This window comes from Grampus griseus, assembly GCF_964374135.1.
Source record: "Grampus griseus genome assembly, chromosome: 20".
NCBI classification, from domain to species: domain Eukaryota; kingdom Metazoa; phylum Chordata; class Mammalia; order Artiodactyla; family Delphinidae; genus Grampus; species Grampus griseus.
In genome coordinates, this window is record NC_139014.1 from 51,819,171 (window position 1) to 51,843,285 (window position 24,115).

The 24,115-nt window shown below is 53.1% G+C and overlaps 1 protein-coding gene across 1 annotated transcript; it reads left to right on the top strand.

The window, feature by feature from the left end:
* The first annotated feature begins 1,266 nt into the window (after positions 1 to 1,266).
* Positions 1,267 to 17,216, top strand: TRARG1 (trafficking regulator of GLUT4 (SLC2A4) 1). The gene is made up of 4 exons (XM_082679415.1): positions 1,267 to 1,835; positions 10,675 to 10,807; positions 16,622 to 16,695; positions 16,882 to 17,216. Exons 1-3 carry the CDS (start codon positions 1,449 to 1,451, stop codon positions 16,681 to 16,683), a joined length of 582 nt encoding a protein of 193 aa, XP_082535541.1. The 5' UTR covers positions 1,267 to 1,448; the 3' UTR covers positions 16,684 to 16,695; positions 16,882 to 17,216.
* Positions 17,217 to 24,115: the final 6,899 nt, after the last annotated feature.

Here is a 24,115-nt window from a genome sequence, read left to right on the forward strand (position 1 = left end):
ACCTCTGAGACCCCTTCTCACCTCTAACTTCCCACCCCCAACCCCCATGATCTATGCCCTCCCCCAAACCACACACAGACACACACACACACACCCTGGTGGTTCTAGGTCACCTTATAAAACAATGTAAGGAGAGAGATCGGGGACATAGAAAGAGATGCAGACAATAGAGAAGGTGGCAGAAACGGAGGGAGGAGACATGAGAGAACAAAGAGACAGAGGACAGGCAGACAGGCAGCCAGAACCCGGGCCCTTCAAGTCGGCATCTGCGCTAAGGAGCTCCTGAAACAGGATCTTTGCTGGCTTTTTTTTTTTTTTTTTTTTTTTTTGCGGTACGCAGGCCTCTCACTGCTGTGGCCTCTCACACTGCGGAGCACAGGCTCCGGACGTGCAGGCCCAGCCGCTCCGTGGCACGTGGGATCCTCCCAGACCGGGGCACGAACCTGCATCCCCCATATCAGCAGGCGGACTCCCAACCACTGCGCCACCAGGGAAGCCCCTTTGCTGGCTTTTTAAAAGCACCTTAGAAAAGCTCTAATGGCCATGAGATGGGGCCAACACTCCTCCCTAATAACCCCTCTGCCCCACCCCTTTGTGAGCTGCTCATACACCCATTCAGAGGGTCCAGGCAGAATCCAGGGGCCACACTAGTAGTAGCCCCCCTGGAGCTAGGAGCCAGGCTCTGGCCTGGACGCCTCTGGGCGTTGGAGGTCAGGGTCGAGGTGGGATGCAGTAGGTCCAGGGGCCAGCGTTTCCCAACAGATAGGAGAAGCGGGAGCCTGCCCCAGTAGAGGAGCAGCAGAGGGCTCAGTCTCCCGTGACAGTTGAAGACACACCCATTTGGACCCACTCTGTCTTTCTTCCCCATCCAGAGCCCCCACCCAGAAGAGCAGGTCCTGGGTCAATAGTGGAAGCCAGAGGCTGGCCCAAGTCCCCCTGGGCTGGGCTGGGCTGGGCAGGGCTGGGGCAGAGGCAGAATGCTGCTGGGCGGTTCTCTGGGGAGAGAGGAATTGAAAAGCATCTCTGAGGAGGGCAGGGAGGGAGGGAGGCTGGGTGATGTACACACACACACACACACCCTCCCTGACTTAGTCTAAGCCTCACTCCGGAGAACAGCAGTCTTCTCTCTGCTCTTCGAGCTGCTTTCTGTTGCTTCCCCGCCCATCTGTGCTGTCAGCAGCATCGGCAAAGTTGGCCTCAAACTTGAATGGAACTGAAGGCTCCAGCTTCCCGGAGCTCCATGGGGCAGTAGGCCGGCCTGAGACTCTGAACTCAGCTGGCCCGGAGAGGTTGACCCTCCCAGCCCCCAGCTGGCCCTTGCTCTCCTGGGTGACACGTCTGCCCCTGACCTGTAGGCCCTGAGTCTGGGCTGAGGAATGGTGCGCTGAGGTCCCTCTGGAGCCCCTCGTCCCGGCCTGGAGCTGGAGCAGCCCAAGGCCCAGGCCAGCATGGCCCACCCCGGGCAGCCTCAGTTTTCCCCGGTGCAGGAGCCAGGCACCGTCTCACCCCTGGACCTGCCGGAGATGGAGAAACTCCTCACCAAGGTCGGGGGCCAGGATGACAAGCCCCTGAAGCTATCCAAGTCCCCCTCGGGGGCTCTGGACCTGGAGCAGGGCTGCCACAGTCTGCCTTTCAAGGTGGTATCCGAGGGGCACCGGGAGGCCTCGCTCCCCCAGGCATCCTCCCGGGCCAGCTCGAGGCGGGCATCCTCCATTGCCACCACCTCCTATACCCGGGACAGAGAAGTTCCCAAAGATTATCTCGTCCTTGCCATCACCTCCTGCTTCTGCCCCATCTGGCCCCTCAACCTCATCCCCCTCATCTTTTCCATTATGGTAAGTGCTACTCTTTGTTCCAGGGCAGGGGCTGGGCCTGGGGTCAGCAGCCACGCTTCCCTGCAGGCACCAGTCTCCCTGCCTGGGAGGTAGAGAAAAGAGCTGGGTGCCGGGGGCTTGGGGGAAGATTCCCCTTCTCAGCTGGTCTATTACTCCCCCTTGGAGAGGGGTCCAGGGGCCTGGAGAGCTTCTGTTTGCTGTCCTCCTTCATCTCTGCTCCTGGACATCACAGCTTGACTTTGCACACATCCCTGCTGGGAAGGGGATTCCAGAGAGCCACCTGGAGCTAAATTCTGCACAGAAGTACAGCCAAGTTGGGGGTCTTGCCTTTGCAGGGGTCGGGGGCATTGTCCCAAGGAGTCATTCCTGAGTGGGGCTGTGAATCAGCAGAGGTTGCACCTGGCATGGGGTCCCAGGGCCCCATGTTCTCAGGAGGGGAGCCAGGCACCCCCCCGCCCCCGGAGTTCTGTCAGCCTCTGGCAGCTCTGGTTTCCAAGAGCAGGCAGTGGCTTCCCTGCCATGGACTGAGGGCTCCGGGGCCCGGCTGCCCCAGGGCTGCTCCTCTGGGGGTAACTTCTCGCTGGGGCCCTCTGGGCCTCGCCTTTGCACCGATTTCAGCATGTCTTCAGGGTGGGGGGGCCTGGGCCAAGGGTGGGAACACACGTGTGTCAGAGGGCATGGCTGGCCTGGCCAGGGAGGGGCATGGGGGCTAGTCCTTGCTTCCCACGCACTCATGCTCTAGGGTTTTGAGTAAATTACCTTAGATCAGCTCCAATCCAAGTCATCTGGATAGAGCTACTTACAGAGGAGCCACAGAAAATGTTGGTGCGTGTTGGCAAGTGACTTCTGTGGTCCAGGAGATTGTGAGAGAGAGACACGGAGAGAGGCTGGCAGGGAATGACTTTCAGAATGAGGTTAGCAGCAGGGGACAGTACACTGAGAGCGGAGACACTGTCTGCTTCTCCTCTGGAGTGACTCCCCTGCTGAGTCATCATCATCGAGCCCCCAGGAGCTGTGGTCATTCCTGCTGCCCCACTCTCCTCTGAGAAACCCCCTATTTCCTCATACGTCTCTATCCACCTCACCGAGGCCCAGTCTCCAGCCAGGGGGGCCTTCCCCAACCCCCACCAAATCCAGCACCACCTGCCAGGGCTTTAGGGGACACCGGTAGGGACTTGGTGTGGGCAGAAGAGCCAGGGCTGGGCCAGGCCTTTGAGGAACTTCCTGTGCTGCCTGTTGCTCTTGGAGGCAGCTGGGGGCAGAGCCGGGCCACAGGGGTGCAGCCAGTGGCTGTGGGCAGGGCCAACCTCTTGGTTACAGGGAGAAGCCCCAGGAGGAGAGACAGGCTTTGCGGAGGGAATCCACACAAGGACCCAGGAGAAAACGTTCGCTAGAATCCATCTCCTGCTGGGGGTGGCAGGGTGTGAGCTGGGTAGGAGCTGCCTTTGTCAAGGAAAACCTGGGCCCAAGGCTGTGAGACCACCGAACCCACCCCCAGTGCATTTCTACATCCTTCTCAGGTTCTTGAGTCAGGTCTGATGGTCACCGGGCCTGGGGCAGGGAATACAGTGCTAAACCAGATGCCATCACCAATCCCCACGAGCCTCCCGATCAGTGGGGAGAAACTTGTAAACAGATCCTTACAACACATTGCAAGAAGCACCCACGCTAGACAAAACCACAAGGTATTCTGTGGCCTCGGGCAAGTCACTCAAACATCTTTTGTCCTCAGTATTCCCATCTGCAAAATGGGTGTCAGCATAACACCTAAATTATAGAGTTGTGTGAGGGTGAAATGAGATGTGCCCTACAAAGTGCTAAAGCACCCAGCACATAGTAAGAGCTATCACGTGATGGTAGTAATTAGGTGAGTGTCTCCCTGGCGGGGATGGGAAGCCATCACGTTTGTTGGTTTTTTTTTTGGCCGTGCCACACAACATATGGGATCTTAGTTCCCTGACCAGGGATCGAACTTGTGCCCCCTGCATTGGAAGCATGGAGTCTTAACCACTGGACCACCAGGGAAGTCCTGTTTGTTGTTTTTCTTAGAGCTTTGAAATATAATTCACATATCATACAATTCACCCATCTAAAGTGTACAATTCAATGATTTTTAGTATATTCACAGACAAGCGTAACTATAACCACAGTCAACTTTAGAACATTTTCCTCACCTCCAAAAGAAACCCAGGGCCTTTTCTCTTCCCCATCCCTCCCAAACCTGAGCAATCACCCATCTTCTGTCTCCATGGTTTTGCCTCTTCTGGACATTTTATAAGCAGACATACCTCGTTTTATTGTGCTTTGCCGCTATTGCATTTTTTGCCAATTGAAGGTTTGTGGCAACCCTGCATCGAGCAAGTCTATTGCCGCCTTTTTTTTTTCCAACAGCATTTGCTCACTTTGTGTCTCTGGGTCACATTTTGTTAATTCTCGAAATATGTCAAACGTTTTCATTATTATTATATTTGTCATGGTGACCTGTGATCAGTGATCTTTGATGTTACTAATGCAAAAAGATCACAACTTGCTGAGCAATGATGATCAGTATTTTTTAGCAATAAAGTATTTAAAAATTAAGGTATGTACATTGCTTTTTTAGATACAGTGTTATTGCACACTTACTAGACTACAGAAAGGTATAAACGTAACTTCTATATACACTAGAAATCCAAAACATTTGTGTGAGTCACTTTTTTGTGATATTCACTTTTCTAGTTCATAGGACACTCCCATGCCCTGTGGAGGGAGGGGTCAGTTATTTATCTAGAGCTGAAATACTTGGTGCCACTCAAACAGTAGCAGGGGTGAAGGAGAGACAGAGAGTATGGAAAGAGAGTTAAGTCTCCATGCTGGTGTCTCCAGGTCCTGGCAACAGACTTCAGAGCTCCTCATCTGAAGTCTTCCCACTGGTTACCAAGTGAAGGATCAAGCCCTTGACCCCAGGGGAGAAGGAGACCCACAGCCCTGACAGCCTGGCTAGAGCTCACTGTCTGCAGAGCATGCCCTAGTATGAGGCTGACAGAGTCTAGCTAATTGTTCCCATTTACCAGATGAGGCAACTGAGGCATGTAAAACAGTGCCTTGCCCATGGTCACACAATTGGCAAGAGGCACATCACCTGGATACTGAATCCAGTGTTCTCTTCATGGCCCCACCCTGTATCTACCTCTGGGACAAGGATGGTGTGTCCCTCCCAGGAAAGGCAAACCTTTTAGGCATTTATGCAGGGAGGGAATAATTCTACTTCCTTCCCTCTCTTTCTCCCCCACCTCCCAGTAGCCTCCTCTCCACCACCCACTCACTCCGTCAGTGGAAGACTAATGGACCAGCAGTGTCCTTCCCACTGTAGCTCTGACAGGGGCCTGCTGGGACCAGGGCTGGGATCAGGGGCTCTACCTCAGGAGCTGTGATCACAGGTGTCCAGGCCCAGGCCTGCTCAGCACCGCAGCTTCCTGTGAGCTTCCTGGGGTGGCCAGGGCAAGGTTGGCTTCATCCATTTTACCTCTGGGTCAGGATGAGAAATGGCCATGCTCCCCGATCCAGCAAGATCTCCTGTCAGTGAGGGATGCTGGGCCCCAGGCAGTGGGCCTTCAGTTGTTGATAAAAGAAGCATCAGATAGACTTGGGTGTGTATCCCATCTCTACCCCTTTTAAGTCACATGACCATGTCCAAATCATTCAACCTCCTTCCTTAGCTCCAGTCTCCTCATCTATAAGATGTGTAATAAAACCACCTACCTCACAGGGCTGTTGGGAGGATTAAATGAACTAACGTGTGTGCCAAAGCCTGGAACATAGTAAATGCTTAATAAATGGAAGTGGTTGCTATTATTATTAATACTAAACGAAACTGCAATGTCAGCGGACAGGACAAACCCCCAGTGGACAGGCATTTCTGGCTTTTAGCAATTTGGATCTAATGGAGTCTCACCCCTCATTACAGCCTTGGGAAAGGGAGGCGGCCCTGTCTGTGGTTTGGGTTGCAGCCTCTGAGCAGTCCCTTCTCTGTAGGTTGTTCCTACAGCATGTGGGAGCGACGCAGAGACCCAGAGTGGCTTCAACGCTTCCTTACTTAGGCATTTTCAACAACTTAATTATTTAACTGATGTGTTGCAGGCTCATTCGCATTCATTTATGATTTATCCATTCACTCAACAAGAGTGCTAAGCCCTGACCAGGGCTGACAGTCAGCTGGTATGTAGGCATATGGCTTAAGATATTGACATCTTTTTTTCTCTTTTTTTTGGCCATACCTCGTGGCTTGTGGGATCTTAGTTCCCCAATCAGGGATCGAACCTGGGCCCTTGCAGTGAGAGCATGGAGTCCTAACCACCAGACCACCAGGGAAGCCTCTTGACATGCTCCTGAATAAGCTGGTAAACAGCTGCGGTCTCAAGCCCCTAAGTCTTGCCAATCCGTCCCATCCACCACTGCAGCTGCCCTGACTCCTTCCCCAGGATCCTCCACCACCCCTCCCCTCTCTCCAGCAACAGGGGGGTTAAACTGTAGTCAGGGCATTTCAGAAACAATTGTGTCTATGCAGAGACAGTGCTGGGAAGCACATGGAGAAGCACATCCTTTTGCCTTGACCTACTGGGAGATGCTTGATCTCTGTGGAAGGGCCAATAACTGATCAGCCCTGGCACATCTTGTCAGTTCTCCTGAGACCTGCTAGGCCTTGGCCTGAGCCTCATGGGTGGAGAAAGCTCGTTCCTGAGAAGCTCTGTTGTCACCCTCCTCTGGCTGGTTTCAGCCTCTAGCAGCTCCCATCAGCATCCTTCTCACCCTATCCTCTCCCCAACCCCGCCTTGTCCTTTCCCCACACTCAAACTTTTTTCAATATCTTTCCTCACTGATCTATTAACCTGAATTCATTTTCTCACTCACCATTCCCACAGTCATTGCAATCACAAATGATCTATTAATTCAGTCATTACAACCATTACTGCAATTATTATTAGTTGCCTTCAACTTGAGCCATTTGGTGTAAGAGGAAGTTGATGTCACTAACGGGGACGCAGAGCAGCTGGTAATTTACTCATAAAAAGAAATGAAGGGTTTTCCTCCATCCCTGGAAACAAGGGATGGATCTTTCATTTGGAAACTAATTGGGGAGGGGGGTACTTCAGAAATGAGTGCCAGCTAGCAGTGGACAACTTCTCATGTAAGATTAGGGCTCTATTCTTAGAGGCAGTTACTATCCCTCCTTTCTACAGATTGGAAAACTAAAATTTACAGAATAGTTGTGAGGTTTACACTGCATAGAGTGTATAAAGTGTCTGACACAACAAAGAAGCCACAACCAGGTCTGCCCTGTCCCATGCAGCCATTCCCACTGTGTCTCCTTCAGTGGCGTCCCTCAGGCTTGAAGGAACAAGCACGACCTTCCATCAATCCAAGGATGCGTGGATTGATGGCTCTGCGGATAAATAAGTGAGACTGGGCTCAGTATAACTGAAAAAAATTCTCTCTCCCTCTCACCTTTCTTCCTCACCTCTCATACCCAAGAAACTACCTGTGTGCCTCTCTCCATGGCCCTGAATCATTACTGCACAGACATTTTCTGGAAAATGGGGGGCAGGACTCATCTTAAACCCTCTGCCCCTCCCCCTGATGCTATATTTACAGCTGAGAATGGGTCCTGGATAATGATTCAAGGTAACCCCAGGATTTCTGAAGCTGAAATTCCTGGAAATCCCAGAAGTCTTTCTGTATGTTGCTCCCTCTTCCTCCCAATGTTGCCTCGGTGTTGATGTCCTGAGTTTGGTGACCTGAGCTTGCCGTCCATTAGAGCATTTTTATCCTCTACCACTCCTATGAGGCAGGGATTGTTATTAGGCCATTTTACAGATGAGGAGATGCAGCTGGAATATAGAACACCAGGCAGGCGTGGTGAGAGAAGCAACTGGAGAAATGGAGAAAGGCCAGATCAAGAAGGGCCCCAACTGTCACAAAACGGAATCTGGATTTTGTCCTGTAGGCACTGGGGAGCCTACAACTGGGTGAGACAAATAGAGGATTTCTTCAAGACAGGAGAGAAAAAGATCTAGTCAAGAAGGAGAGGGTGGAAAAAAAAAAAAAAAAAAAGAAGGAGAGTGTGAAAAGACCAAGGAGTGATTGGTGCCCCAATGTCCCTGGGCAGCAGAGAGAGGCTGAGGTCTAGACTTGATTGCATAGTTCCTGGCACAAGGTAAATGTTCAAATAATGCTAGGGATTATGACCATTCCAGTGGGGGTGGAGGAATCTCAGTGGGCTTCACAGAGGAGGTGGCATTGGAGCCAGCTCTTGAAGAATAGAGAGGATTTGGACTTGAGGTGTTATGGGGGAGCAGGAATGTGGGCGGGAGAAATAGCACGAGCAAAGGCAAGTGGAAGTCGGTGCTCATACCCTGAGCAGTTCAGATCGGCTAGACCCAGAGGTTGTGGAAGAGAATGGCAGAGGGTAAAACCAGGAAATGCAAAGCGAACCTGAGTTTGGACTCTGTTCTGCAGACAGTGGGGGGCCGTGGAGGACGCTGGACAAGAGTGATTGCCTCAGCCATCATCATCTCTCTGAGCTTTTGCCTGAGCTCCTGGCTCTCCTGTGATCCCCCACTACAGTCAGGGGGGTCTTTGGGAAACCTGCATCCAATCATACCATCCTCTGCCCCCATCCTTCCATCTTCACTGGCTCTCACTGTTCTGGGATAAGGACTGACCTCCTTGCTGTATGGGCAGAGCCCTACCTGGCCTGGCCCTGCCCGCCTCTGCAGCCTCCTCTTCCTCACTGTCTCAGCCCCGGTTGCACTGGCCTTTGTCAAGTTCCCGCCTGCTTCCTTCAGTCAATAACGATTTATTGAACATCTACACATTTGCCACGTAGGGACTCCCTCTGGGCCTTTGCACATGCTGTTCTCTCTGCGCAGAACACACTTCTTCCATTTGAAAAGAAAGCTATTTAATTCTTACTCATCTCTCATATCTCAGTCCAGATGTCCTCCCTTCAGGATGTGTTCCCTGACTCTCCCCTTTTATAAACTCTCATAGTACCAGGTACCTCTCCTTTGGAACGCTACCCACACTTGCAATTTTACTTTTATTTGTGTGGTCACAATGGAGGCCAACCTCCCCCCAAGGCTGTAAACTCCATGAGCATAAGAACCGGGGCTCTCTTGTACACCGCTGCACCCCAGGGTCTTAGCACCATGCCTGGCATGAATATCTATAGGGTGAAATGGTGGTGTGGGGAGTAGAATGGAGAGGAAAAGAGCTTGGAGCCAGAGGGACCTTCAGGAGGCTCTTGTCATGGCTTGAGTGAGAAGTGGCCCCTGGAACTAGGGCAAGTGCAGCGAAGCTAGAGAGGAGAGTTGCAATGGAATTGACTAGGAGAGGAAACTAATTAGTAGAGTAGGATGGGAGGGGAGTTACGACCCAGTGGGAGGACACTCCAGGCTGTTGCCAATAATTGGGGCTTGAGCACGTGGAAGGAGGCGTGCAAGGCAAGGAGCAGATCTGGGAAGTAGGAAGCTGTGGTTTGGGGCAAAGTGAGTGAGGTCACACTGGGGCAGGCAGCTGGCACTGGCCTGGAAGGAGCTTGGCACAGGGAACCACGGGGTGGAGGTGGGGAATCAGAATTCTGAGAGATGAAGACAGGACCCAGGAGACGGGGGGTGCCCCAATGAAGAGAACAGGGGGGAGGTGTCGCTTCTGTGAACTTCAGCGTCTTTAAAAATGGGCAACACTGCCAACCTCATAGAATGATTCTGAGGCTAAATGAGACCACTTAGGCATAGTCGTCAGTAAGCTGCCCGGCACGAAGTAAGGGCTCAATACATCCTTGTCATCATCGTCACCATCATCGTCAAGGTACTTGATGGTTCCATGCTGAACTCAGGAGCCTCCAACAATCAGAACATAAATAACCAAATAAACGGCCTGAGGTCTTGTAAGTCGTCACACTCTTAGTACACTCCTGCCTGTGCCTGTTCTATCAATAGAAGTCCAAGTTCTAGAGCTGGAGGAATCTGGAGGTCCCAGGCCAGCCTGGGCAGTGGTGACGGGGGAGAAGCTTGGGACACACCTCCTACTGCTTCCCCCCGGACCCCTCATGATCCTATCTGTCCCTATGTCCTCTGTCCATCCCCATCCTAACCCACCTGATTTCACCCAATTCAATAGGGCCAAGAGAAGCCGAGCTCACTGAGAAGGAGTGAAATATCAGATAGGGGCCCCTGTGAAGCCATACATGGCTCCGCCCCAGCCCCAGCCTTCCTGGTTCAAACCCCAAATGCCTCGCCTTTCTGGTGTGATCTGGGAAATGGACTTGGTTGAACAAGGATGTGGTTCCTGGGTGGGATATAGGGAGAGGGAGGGCCAGTGATTTCTTTCCTTTTATGGCAAGAGGGGGCTCACAGAGCAAAAGAGGCAGGTATGGCAGGCCATAGAAAAAGCCACAGGGGCTGCCTTAGTGCAGCTGTAGGAATGAGCCTTGGGCTGGGGTCCGCGGGGGCCTGGCTTATCTCTCCTGCCAGCTCAGCATGGCCTGGACCTGGTCCACCCTCCCAGGCCCTCGGTCTCCACTATACCACCCTGCCCGTCACTGTCCTGAGATAACACCCTGCATTGCTTGGTCATGCTTCCAGCTGTCCCCTGCCAGCGAGGGGCAGGCTTAGTTACGGGTCTCCTCAAGAGGTCTGGCCACTGGAGTCCTGAAGGAGCCCCCTGCCGCTCCCCTATGGGGGCTGCTGGAGTGTGGGCCGCAGTGGGGACCGGGTGTGTTCCAGGGGCTCAGTAAGGGGCCCCCTCCAAGGCTGCCAAGGACAGCCTTCCTGAGGTCTCTGCCACCTTCTCTCTGCAGTCTCGAAGTAGCATGCAACAGGGAGACCTGGACGGGGCCCGGAGGCTGGGCCGCCTGGCCGGCATGCTCAGCGTCACCTTCATCATCCTGGGGGTCGTCATCATCATCGTGACCGTGGCTGTCAACTTTGCAGGTGAGGCCCAGCCACACTCCAGCTTCCTCAGTGAGGACTGTGGAAGGCTGTGGCCCAGCGCCCTGGGACAGGGGTGCTGGTGGGGAGAAGGGTAAGAGCACGTGTGGGCCACAGCCTTTCCCTCTCACTCAAGGAAAGCAACCCAGTCCCCTGCAGGGACTGCCTGAGTGGGGTTGGCTTTCTGACTTTCTAATGCCTGGAGAATAGATCACTAGGAAAGGGCGTGGGAAGAGCACGTGCCCAGGAGTCAGAGGCCACGAGCTCTAGTCTCAGCTCTGATGGTCCTGGGTCCCGCACCAGGGTCTGCCTGGGTTGAGTCTCGGGGTTTTCACGTCGAAAGCGGTAGGAAGAAGCCTCCAGCACAGAGGCTTTTGTGAGCGTCACCTGAGATGATGCATGTGACTCTGCTTTGTAAACTGGGGGCCTGCCAGACAGCATCCCTGATGAGACAGCCAGGACCTACTGGAAGTCAACCATGCACGTGCTGGAAGTCAGGAAGCAACACTTCTGTGAGTGCCCAAAGGTGGCCCAGGGAAGTTATCCAAGCAGGATGACCATTTTCAAAGGTGACACTCAGCTGCTCACAGAGCCCAGGCAGCTTTGAGAATTTCTGGGCTATGCAGGTCAGTGTTGTCCATTTCCCTCTCGTCACACACTCACATTGGGAGCCTCCAAGCATCTCTGCCCCTTTGGTGATCAACGTAAGCTGTTCCCCTAAAGACCTTGCCCCTCAATGTGTGCTCCATGGGCCAGCAGCCGTGGCTGCTGACACCAGGAAAGGGTTGGAAATACAGAATCTCAGGCTCCACCCAGACCCACTGAATCAGAATCTGCATTTTAATAAGATTCCCAGCCCAATCGTTAGAGTTTGGGAGGCACTGATCTGGAATACAGAGTTTTCAACTTGGGGTAGAAAGCCTGGGATTCAGCCGTGGGGTCATGGGGAACCTTGGCCTCGTAGGAGAGGGAAGAGTTCAGGTCTGTAATCAGTCTGCCTGGCTTCAAAAGGCAGGTCCTCCATTTCGTCTGTCTGAGCGGAAGCATGTTCCATAATCTCTGAGTTGGACAGGTGTGCAGGTGCCTGAGAAGCAGGAACCCACTAGCCCAGGGTACGAGCCTCAGTATCACCTTCTGACGTCTCAGTCTCTTTGTTCTGCTGCTGCTTGTCACCTTAGCCATGACTCTTTCAATGGCAAGTGACAACCACTGGACTCAAATTGGCAAAGGGGACTGTTTAGTTTTCACTAAAATATTCAAGCAGCGATGGTTCTAGTCTCAGGGGTCCACGTGCCTACCTCCGAACCAACCACCGAGGCCCCGGTCCTGTCCTTGGTAGGAGCTCACTTCCACCGGGAGCCCCCAGCCAACTCACCCCGGTACCATTTCCCGCTAGGAAACAAAGACTCAAATCCTCAAAAAAGGGACCAGAAGACCCTATGTTCTGAGCTCTGTTCTGCCATACCTGTTCTTTTCTTTACAGTTCAGAAGAAATAAACCTAACTAGGGGGCTGTGCTAGCAGAAGCAGGCCCCCACCCGCTGGAAAGCTCCACACCCACATGCCCCATGTACCTCGGAGGACAGGATGGTGACTGCCAAGTGCCCACCTGTCCCCCAGCTCCAAAAGTGCAAACTTGGAGGGAAACCCCCAAGTCACCCCATTGCCAGCCCACATCAAATGGGAAAGCAAGAGGAAGAAAGGAAGGGAGGAGATGAAATTGACTGTGAAACCAGTGAATACTGTGGTTTAATCTCAGATGCACGTCCCGGCATTTTAACCCCAGGGTTCTGGCTGGTTTCTCATCCCCACGATTTCCTGGGACCTGCCAAGCAGCACATACAGCCAGAGTGAGAAGAAACCAGCCCCACAAGCAAGACTACAGCGGGGAGAGAGGTAGCACAGTCCCTGCATGTCTGATGACCGGGAGAAAAGACGCGGGCCTTTATTATCTTTTGTATTTTTCTTGAGGCAGGATAAAAAAGACTGTTTGCATGCCTTGTGCCACGTGCCTGCTGCGATCCCAGCCAGTACCCTGAGCTCAGAGGCCAAGCTTCTGCTCAGTACATGCCCTGGAACCCCTCGGACACACAGGATGTGCAGCTGCTCTGGAAAGAGGCAACAGCCATACTTCAATCCTACATCCATCGCAGGGTGCAGGCACCAAGCGGAATGTTGGTGGAGACAGAAACGGGGACAGCATGACCCATAGGCCTCTTCCCAGACATTTCAGCCTCACGAGCATCTCAGCCGAGAAGTCTGGCGTCCGAGCATCTGCCAGGCTGATGCAGTCTGCCTCCAGTCCCTACCTGGGCCGTAGCCTGGGGCACCAAGAACTCCCGGGGCCTGACCCTGCCTCCAGGACAGCAAGTGAAAAGGAACCCAGGCCTGAGCTCTCATCCTGACAGGCCCTCCCTGGCTGTCTGGGGCACAAACTCGGAGTTTCATGCAGAGGGCCTCAGGGTCCCCATGCAGAGTGGCTCAGGTGGGGCCTGGGCTCCCAGCTCCCAGCCCAGCTGCATCTGATGCTCTGTGCCTCACCCTGTGCCCCTGGCCAACCACAAACAGCGAAGGCTTTCCCTGGAGCAGGCTTTGGGACCACCCCTGGGGGAAATTCCCATGGGCTCCCAGGCCATTAGGGGTGTTTGTGCCTTCTGCAGGGGCGTGGGCCAGAGTTTTTATGAAGGTTTGTTGTTCATGGGGTCTAGAGAGTTTCAAGATAGAGGGAAGAGCTTGGCTGAAGGGTCCCATCTTTGGGGACCCGGGCTTAGGAACACATCCACATGCCCAGAATCAGGGGCCCGGACACCATGGCCTTTGTCTCAGGACCTAATGGGACACCTGGAAGGAGTTAAGCAGGGCCCCTCAGATTTCTCCCGGGTCTTTCTTGCTCCCACTTCCCCTGTTGGCTTCAGCCCCCAAACCCTTGGAGAAGGATGCTACAGGCCTTCCCACCCTGTGAGGCCCTGCCTAGCAGCTAGGGTTCCAGGAGGTTGGGAGGGCAGGTTCTCAGGGCCCCAAGTTGGCCAAGAATGTTTCCTCTGTGCCTGTTCAGGACCCTCATGCCTCCTTTCAGTGTCCCTGCCCGTCTCTCCCACCCTCCTCAGAGGCTCCTGAGGAGGGAGCATGTCAGCACAGAGGCTCTGTCTGCCGGGAGGGGCTCTGGGTCCTGGGTACAGCCCCAAGCCTTCTAGGAGGGCCTGTATGAACGAAGGGAGGGTTCAGGGCCCAGGGGCATGGGCAGATCCCTCTAGGGCTGGCATTCCTGTGTCAGTCACCCACCCAGGGAATAAACTCCAACCTCTCCCGACCCTAAAGGAGGGACCAGCTGGATTTGCTTTATGGGACCTTTGAGGCCAAAATAGAAATGCCCGTGTTTGTCGGGGCGGGGAGGAAGGGGATAAGCCCAGAGTATCTGTGTCACTTTCAAGGTCAGGTCAGGCCAGGGGAGTCATGATGAGGTCTATGAATCTGACATTCACCGGCCCCCACCCTGGAAGGAGGGGTCATGAGTCAGCTGTCTTCCGGCAGGTCCCAGGGGTCCCCAGCTTCAGCACCCCTGGGAGAAGAGAGCAGTGAACCAGACTGTTTAGGCGTGGTCTTGTGGGAAAATGATGGCAGAGGTGGGACCGCGGCCTCTGTGTGCCCTGGGACCGTCACGCACACCTAGACCTGCCCCCCCATCTACAGTCTCACCCACAAAAACAGGCCCTGCCACGCACGCACTCCCACAGATACACACACTGGTTCCTACTCCAAACCCAGGATAGTGGAGAAGGAGAGAAGCCACAGCAGATCACTGCAGACGCAGGCACGGCAGGAGCATCCTTCCGTTCAGGCGAGAACGACTTGAGTCTCCTAGTCATACTAAGGATGTAGCTCAGAGGCCTCCAAGGTGTGCGGGAGGGGCAGAGGCCTCGGGAGACCGGCCCTTCCGGCAGAGAGGAGCCCAGGGCCAGAGGATGGGAAACCTTCAGAGGTAAGGCTGGGACGGAGGGACCCTGCTGCCTCCCACCCACAGGTCTCCTGACACCCCCAGGCCTCGTTGAACATGAAGGGACAGTGGCCCTGCCATCCTAGCGCCTTCGTGGGTCCAGTACTGGCTGCATGAACACAGTGGTCCCCTGGCTTGGGGCACTGACCCAGCCCCTCCCCAGGTCCCCTAGGGAACAGCAAGCACCACCCCCTGACCGCCACCGGCCCCCACTCACCAGTTCTCTCTGTATTTCTCGGCATGGAAAGAAATAAAGCTGACCGTCCAAGCCCACCGAGGGTCTTGTTTGTGCCGCTGGCTTCAAAGGGTTCCAAACAACTTGGGGGGCACTGGGGAGCCTGGCCATCCAGGGGCTCCATGGCCACCATGAAGCATTCCCCTGGGCAAGCCATCTGTTCTCACCCAGCCTCAGTTTCTCTGGTGAGCGATGCTGGTCTTCCCTTGGTTGTTCCTTCTGCCTCTGAACAAAGGCCTCAGGCATTGAAGAGGGCAGGAGGCTGTGCTGGCGTCTTACAAACCTTGGTAAATCCACACGGCCATCCGAGGGGGTCGCTAGTGTTATCCCGGGGTTCCGATTAGTAAACCGAGGTTCAGAGAGGTTCAGACACTGGGCCCGGGTCACACCATGCCTGGCATGCAGAAGGTACTGAAGAAATGTTGGTGAACTGACCGTATCCCTAGGTCTGACCCCAAAGTTGGCTTCTTGCCGCCATGCTTTGCTGCCTGGAGAGCAAAGGCTGTAGGGGGCAAAGGGCGTAGGGGGACATGTGTCTGAGATTTAGCAAGGGAAAAGCTGCAGCTTCCACAATGCAGAAAGCCTGAAATCACAGATGGTTGCGCCCTCTCTCGACCTGGACTCCCCACCTGTGAACGGTGTGGTGATCCTCTCTGCACACCCACAGGGCTGGCGGAGACCCAGTGGCGTGTCCTGGTGAACCGTGAGGGCTGGATACACGTGGGGAATGCCAATAACAATTTCCCAAGGCACAGCCAGGAGAGCACCCCAGAACCTGGGAGGTGCTGGGCATCCCAGGCTGGCCCTTGAGACTCTGCTCCCCTCCATCCCCAGCCCTACCTGCCTCTCCCTGACCCATGACAGGAGACCACCCCGCGTGCCCAGGAGAGGTCTCTGGCCCAGGCCTCAAACCTTCACTCCTCGGCTGTGTCAACTTGAGCAGCCCTGGCCTCTCTCTGGGCCTCAGTCTCCAGGTAAAGGAGTGAGCTGTGCGGGTCTAGAGCGGGCTTCTCAATCCCTCCTGGCGGCACGCTGGAATCACCTGGGAGCGTGGGCCACGCTGGTGCCTGGCCGCCACTCCTAGTGAATCAGGTTTAAGTGGTCTGAGGTGTGGCCTAAGCTTCCAGAGCCTTTAAAGATTTCCAGGTGATCTCAATGGTCATTTGAAGTTGGGAGCTATGGGGCTGGGCCCTCGAGACTTACTACTCAGCATTAATGGGCGTCGCCAGGAGCGGTCAGAAATGCAGAAGCTCAGGCCACACCCCGATCCAGAATCTCTGCCCTTTCACAAGATCACCAGTGGTTCCTGTGCACTGAAGTTGGGGACGCTCTGGGCTAGACGCCTGAAGCCGAGTCACGTGGGCCAACTTGCTGCAGTCTCCCCTTAGGCCGTACCTTCTGTGGGGGCGGGTCTTTTATCTCCCCTCTAAAAATAATAATTGTTTTCCTTTCTTTTTCGGCCACTCCGCGCGGCTTGTGGGATCTTAGTTCCCCAAACAGGGACTGGACCCAGGCCCTCAGCAGTGAGAGCACAGAGTCCTAACCACTGGACCGCCAGGGAAGTCCCATCCTCCTTTCTTTCTTACAAGGGTCTACTGAAACAAATGGAGAAAATCAAGGCAATACTGAGAAGGAAAGAGAAGGACATTAAGAGAAACCCCAAGTAAGTTGGGGGGGTCTCATAGCAGAAAAATTCTTCACCCTGTTTCCCAGAGTGTTTGTGAAACTGAGTTCCCCTTTAACGGAGTTCCCTTAACGAGTTTATGATTGATCTCTCTCTCCAAAACTTTATTCCCTTTCTTGTTCCCTCTGACCCCAACCCTGAACGAACTGAACATTAATCAACCAGAATCAGATGACTCAGACTGCTGTTGTGAATATCAACACCAAGGTACTAGAACTGCTGTTATAGATCTCGTCATTAACCTGCAAATTCAGATCATTTCTCTACGGCAAGATGAACTAACAGACCCCCGAGCCGCAGACCACCTGGCCTGGGAATCCAGAGACATCCTGACTCATGAAACTATGATTAAGAAATGTCGCAAGACAATGATTAATCCCAGCCAGTTTGTTATTCCCTTTAAAAGAAACAAACAAACTGCTAACTCAAAGACCAAGTTGGAGTGGGTCTGAGGCCTGTCTCCCACTCCCTTGCTGGGTGCTCTGTAATAAACCTTTACTTTGCGGCAAACTCCTGCTGTCAGAGTCTGGCTTTCTGTGCTGTGGGCACACTAGCCCTTTGCTCCGTTACATTTGCCTGTGAGGCTGCGGCGCGCAGAAGGTGGCCTGTGTGGGTATGGGTATGTGTGGGTGGTGAGTGTGCCCCCAAAGCACAAATCCCTAGGAAGCCAGGACCTTCTCCCCTCTCCCAGCCTGTCACCCCTCACCCCCACCCCATGCACCGGCTAGAACCTGCATGGGGCTGGCGGAGGCAAGCAGGTGTTTTAAAGCTGCTTGGATGGAAAGTTCTACTCGCAGTCAAAATTAACACCCTGGTTCTCTTGGGTCTCCATCCCCCAGCCCCTAGGCCCTGGAGGAAGCGTGAAGAAGGGACCTCGAGAAACTGTGATGCCTCTTGCACCCCTGTCCTCTGGCAGAAATTCCTATTCCCAGGGTTGGCCCAGGTACACATGGTTCCCCTGTACTGATGGCCCAACAGGCCCACTGCAGGCAGAGGAAGTACGGAAATTGTAAAAGGCCTCCCCTTCCTGGCTGTGTTTGTAGCCCACTCCCAGCCTGGAGCCCTGAGGTCAGCTGGATTGCAGAGGCCCGGGCACAGCTGACTTCCCCCACTGGCCTGCCCACACCGCCCCACTGCGACAGGGCTGCCGAGGGTCCCTCCCCGGAGCCGGGGGACAGAGCTGGTCAGCTAGAAGCTGGGCCCTGCCAGGGTTTCTGCCTCCTGCATTATTGATCTGCTGCCTGGCCGTGGACGTGAATAATTCATCAGAGCAGGAAGCCTGAGGATCGCAAACTCTAGGCATCTGGGCCCCTCCCCACCTCGAGCTCTGGGTTTACTCTGCTCTGCCTAATGCGCTTCTAGGAAGGCCCCTGCTGACTCTCCAGTTTCTCCTCCTGCCAACAGGGCAGGCTTAGAAAGACCTCGAAGGTTTGGGGTTGCAGCGAACCCAGCTGCCCACAGCTCCGGGAGCAGAGCGTCCATCCCCACCATGCTCTGGTCACCGGGGACTCGAGGCACACGGCCTGAGCCCTTTAGCCCCTCTGATTAGGAGGATGAGTCCCGTGTGAGAAGGCCTAACACCATCCGACCCGCAGCACCTGCTTAGTAAACACGAGTCATTATTGCTGTTGAGGCCACTTGTCATAAATGGGGGGTTCTTTGCTGCTGAGGTCTTGGTGAAAGGCTGAGGGCCCCAGCTGGGAAGGAGGTGAGCACTGGATGATGGGTGAGCATGCTTGGGGTGGGGGGCGCTCAGCGCACAGGGGTGTGGGACCCCCGGATGTGGGTGCCTGGGAGCGGGGCTGGCCGTGTGGGACAGGGGGTGGTGGTAGTGGGCAGTATTGAAAGAATGACTCAGAATCTCTCCAGTGATTTTCCCTCTGACCGAATTTTTCCAAACCACAGTGTCGGGGGCTTCAAATCCCCCAGGGAGAGGCAGGGGGTACTGCACATGTTGGAATCTGCCCGTTCCCTGATGCTGGGGCTTTTGCGCTGAGTTCTGTTTGATGGTTCCACTTAACACGTGTTTAGTAAGGGTGATGTCAGTGTACAGTCTCAGGCCAAACTCAGGTGTGCAAGAAATGTTTGCTTTTTCTCTTTATAATTCAGTTTAATCTCTCTTTTGTCTCCATTCTGCCTAGTTGCAGAAAACATAAGCCCAGTCATTTCAGAGTTCCTTCCCCTTTCCCTGGGGATGACAGCAGGCCGGGGTGTCCAGGACACAGGTGGCAACAATCTGGTCCTCGGTGTCATCTAGAGGCATCCCCGTTCTGTCACCCTCAGTCCCTGCAGATGGCTGCTGAGTCAACCTTCAATGTGCCGAAAATATTTACTATCTGGCCTCTTACAGAAAAAGTTTGCCTATCTCTGATTCAGAAGGATTTCTCCAAATGTTCTATTTATGATTTCTCCACCCTGGGCTATAAGGAAAAGTGTCAAGTCTGACAGTAGATGGCAAATCCTCTTTCAAAGCAAGAAAAAAGCAATTGCGTACTCTTCAGCAATTGCTACTAAAAACGAACTGCAAACAGTAAGCATGATAATAATAATGCTGGTTTCCATGTTGGTCATGCCAGCTCTTTGCAGGCCACATGGTCTCTGTCGCAACTCCTCAACTCTGCTGTTGTGGCACAAAGGAGCCATAGACAATACACAAAGGAGTATGGCTGTGCTCCAATAAATCTTTGTTTGTAAAAACATGGGGTGCATGGGAATTGGCCCATCGGTCGTAGTTTGCTAACCCTGCTCTAAACCCACTCAATATATTAGTTTCTGTGGCAAGAACAGGCTAGCTTTTCACTAAACCCATTTTCCTTTGAATCTTGGGCACCTAGCTACATTTCCCAGCTTCCCTTGCTGTTAGATGTGGCCATGGGACTAGGTTTTGGCCAAGTGAATGTGAATGGATGTGATGTGTTTCATTTCCAAGCCTGGCCCTTAAAAACTTCCCCCAGAATCCTCCATCTCTCCCATCTGCCAGCTGATATCAACTCCCAGGGAAGCCTTGGAAGCCGCTCATTGAAGACAGCAGAGATGCTGTCACCCTGGGTCCCTGGATGACTACATGGAACAGAGCCCCCCTCCTCAATCCCAAGCTACTCATTGGACTTATACATGTTATGCCACCTAAGATTTCAGGGTTTATCTGTACCTAATTCAATTTCCTTCCTTTTTTCTACCCATTTTACAGATGGGAAAGTAAGGCAAGCTAATTTAAGACGTGAAATATCAAGGTATTGGCTAAGTAATTTAAGTAAAGTAATGTCAAGTTATAGTTCATTCGCTGAACAAGTATTTGTTGGCCTACTATGTGCCAGACACTGTGCTGAGTGTTGGGTATACTATGCTGAACAAAACCCAACTGGGTGCCTACGCTCAAGGATTTTATGGCCTAGTGTCTGGAGAGATTAAACAAATGAATACATAATCACAATCTGTGATGGGTGGTAGAAAGTGTCTATGAAAGTACGTGATGGAGGGAACTAACACAGATGATGGAATCGGGGAAGCACTCCCTAATGAAATGACATTTACACCGAGTCCCGAAGGAGTTGCCCAGGTGTGGAAGTGGGGAGGGCATTGAGACAGAGCCAGGCCAACGGCTGGCATGGGCCAAGGTCCAGGTGGGAAAGTGCTGGGCTTATCACATGGCAATATTAGGAAGGCCAGTTAGTGCACCTGCCTCCTGGCCCATCGGTGATTAATCCCTTATTGTAGGTAGATTAATGACAGTGCTGGGGCTGACTGATTGTTCATTTCCCACGATAAACACCATTTAAAGAGGAACAAACGAAAAGTCAGATCATCAGTATCTAAACTGGAAGCAAACATGGACTGTAATTCAGTCCAATCCAAAAGCTCTTACTGCAAACTCCCAAGTGCCAGGCCATGGGTGGGAATCAGGGGCAGGGAGAGGAGATAGGAAATACAGTTCCCATGTCCAGGAGATCTGGGGGCCTCCGAGGAGGTGTGGGAAACCCACCAGGTGCCGGAGACACAGTGACCACCCAACAGGGAGACAGGGAGGCTGAGGGCAACATGCCTCGGCCCTGTGGTCGAGAAGGGGTCTCCACAGATAAGGGATCTGTCGTCAAATAGATCCGGAAAACACTGAGTTAAATAAAGCTAAATACAGTTGCTTGACTGTGACACTCCTCAGAGCCTTGAACACATCGACGTGCAACATGAATCTGTGAGAGAGGCTAGGGACACGGTATTTCCTAAATTTAATGCACCTCCAAGCCCTTTCTTGAGGTGCATTTTCTTGCGAACCTACTGTAGATTTGCTAAGCCAAGCATTTCCCTATGTTATTAAAGACTCTTTGTAAACATCTTTTTTAGTGGCTGTATAATAGGTATAAACCATCACTCATGTATTTACCTATCTTTTCTCCCATTGTGGGGCATGTAGGTATTCAGTTTTTCTCTCTCCATTTTTTTTTCCTGCCTATAATTTAAAAACAGGGCTTAAGTACTAGGGGAGGAAATTCTGAAAGCGCTCCAGGAGCATCTCTTGCTACTCGGGCCTCACTGGGTTCTGTTGCTCTCAGGAACCAGGGAGAAGAGCAATGCCTGGGGGCTGACTCGTCGCCATGGCAACCACAGAGTCAGGAAGAGGGAAGATGCTGGCAGGTGGGATTACACAAGGAAGCTCCCAGGGTCTGGTGGCTGGGACCCTGAGCCCTGAGGCTGACCAGGTCTGACTGTTGGGGGACCCCCCTGGGAATGATGGATGGGCCTCTAAACTGCTTTTACTTTCTTCATGGCTACTGGCAGTGCCAGGCTACCAGCCAGAAGCCTCCTTCTCCACATGAATTTGCCTGCTGGGGCAAAGTGGGAGGCAGGGGTCAGGAGCTGGGAAAGAAGGGTGGCTGGGAGTAGATTAGCCCACATTCCTGCCTTCTCACTGGATGAAGAATTTTCCTGTACACATTTCTTAACCGGGTTTGAATTCTAGGATCCTCAAGGAAGTTTTAACAAGGATCCCCTTGTGCACAGTTGCCTGTCAGGGGAAGAGGTTTCTGGGTGAGAGGAGACTTGGTCTCCTTGGGACTGTCCCAGTAATGCAGTGGGCAGGAGGGCAGTGGTGCAAGCACCAGTGTCCCAGACACCTCTGTCCGCTGCTGCAATGCTCGCCTGACTCTCAGGCCCCTCAGACGTGGTCAACAACCCTCCTCCATGAGAACTTTCTGTGCTCCCAGGCCCATGCAATATGCATTCTTTAAACTTTTTTTTAAACATAAAAACTATACAAGTAATAGACACCACACTGATATCAGCAGTCACACATGGGGTGGGGGAGTGGCACTGGGGCAGTGATCAAGTTTTTATTCCATATACCTCGTATCCATGGAATCTTACAGCAAGCATTTATATCTGTATTACTTGGACAATTCATAATTTAATTTAAAAAATCTTCCCCATAATCCATTAGCTGAAGCAATCAATGTGAATATCTGAGTATCTTTCTTTTAGGCTTTTAAAAAGGAATTTGTTTTTAATATGTAGCGAGTTGCCTTATAATAAAAGGGCTCATCTAAGTGCTCTTAGCATTGTAGCTGGACTTTGCAGCACTTTTAATTAACAGGCCCCTTACATTCCCTCAAGCCCGCCTCCTTACATGTGCCAGTCTCAGCACTACAACACGGGCGCCACAGGGGCAGGATGGAGTGGGTGCTGTCAGAGGGGCTGGAAGCCCCCAGAAGCTCTTCCCCTCCTTGGACTGACCGACTGGCCAGATGGGTCTCCAGAAAAGCTCTGTCCATCATCCGTCAGCATGGCCTCCAGGACCTCCCCAGGGCTCACTTCTGACCTTTGCTTTGGAGTCAGTGCTTGCCCTTGGTCCTTGCCCTAGAACTGGATGCTTCTGTCTGGCTCTTGTCTGGAGTTTCCTCTCAGCCCCAGCCCCAGGCCTCCTGGCTGGAACCCTGCCCTCCCATGACCCCAGCTGGAGGCAGATGCCCCTGGTACCTCCTTCCCCTCCTGAAGTCGGAGCTCCTTTCTCTTTGCTCACCTTTCTGAGGGGCTGTAGTTGTAGCACTCCGTCCATTTAAGGGACAACTCGGATGCTGGGAAGTCTACTGTAGTGGGATTAAACCTGGATGGATTTTTCTCTTTTACCCCTCAAACCAGACCCCACAGGCCTCCCCAAACCCATCCGTCTGTTGGGAAGCTGAGGGAGGTCCCAGGTCTGGCGTCCTCTGGCTGGTTGGCCGGGAGAGACACTCTGGAGCCTCAGGACATTCCCCAGAGAGGGGGACCCACAGTTCCAGGCAGGGCCAGGCTGCCCTCCCAGGGGAACCAAGCGCGGTGAACTCATGTTTTGATCGCGGCCCGTGGGAGCTGCTCTGGCGCTGGTTGAACAGGCAGGAGGAAAACAGGCACCGAGGAGACCGGCGCCTGCTCCCTGTGCAGCGGGTCGCATTGCAAATGCAACATAACGACGACAGGGTAGAAAGTGGGGGACACAGAGGGAAAATCTCTCACCAGCCACCTCTCCCCACTTTTCCACTGTCTGGTGTGTACACTCTCCCTCCTGGGTGACTTCCACCAGAGTGTGGAGTGGTTTTTTCCTTCCTTAATTTCATTCTGATTACAAAATTAATACAACTTCATTGTGGCAAACTTGGAAAATGCAAAAAGCGTAACAAACAAAACAAAAATGTCTCCAGATTGTGTCCGTCAGCTCCTCTCACACTAAGCAGCCTTATTTTTAGCATCTCACTTGCCACCATCACCTGAATTCATCTTATTGACTTCTTTGTTTGTTTGTTTACTATTTCTCCCACCACAACCTTAATTTTATCCTTTTTTTTTGGCCACGCCATGCAGCTTGCGGGATCTTAGCTCCCCAACCAGGGATTGAACCCAGGTCCTTGGCAGTGAAAGCGCCGAGTCCTAAGCACTGGACCACCAGGGAATCCCCAGTGCCTTTTTTTTTTTTTTTAATAAACTTACTTTATTTAGTTTTATTTTTGGCTGTGTTGCGTCTTCATTGCTGTGCGCGGGCTTTCTCTAGTTGCGGCGAGCAGGGGCTACTCTTTGTTGCGGGGCACGGGGTTCTCATCGCGGTGGCTTCTCTTGTTGTGGAGCATGGGCTCTAGGTGCGCGGGCTTCAGTAGTTGTGGCACACGGGCTGTAGAGCTCAGGCTCAGTAGTTGTGGCGCACGGGCTTAGTCGCTCTGTGGCATGTGGGATCTTCCCTGACCAGGGCTCGAACCCGTGTCCCCTGCATTGGTAGGCGGATTCTTAACCACTGCGCCACCAGGGAAGCCCCCCCACTTTTTTTTAAGTGTCTGCTGTTGGGTTTTCTCTTGGTTGGTTGCGTGTACACAGTGTATACAAGTTGAGTTATACAGAAGCCCAAGAAAGAGTCTGTCTTAAGTCTGCCTTGTACACA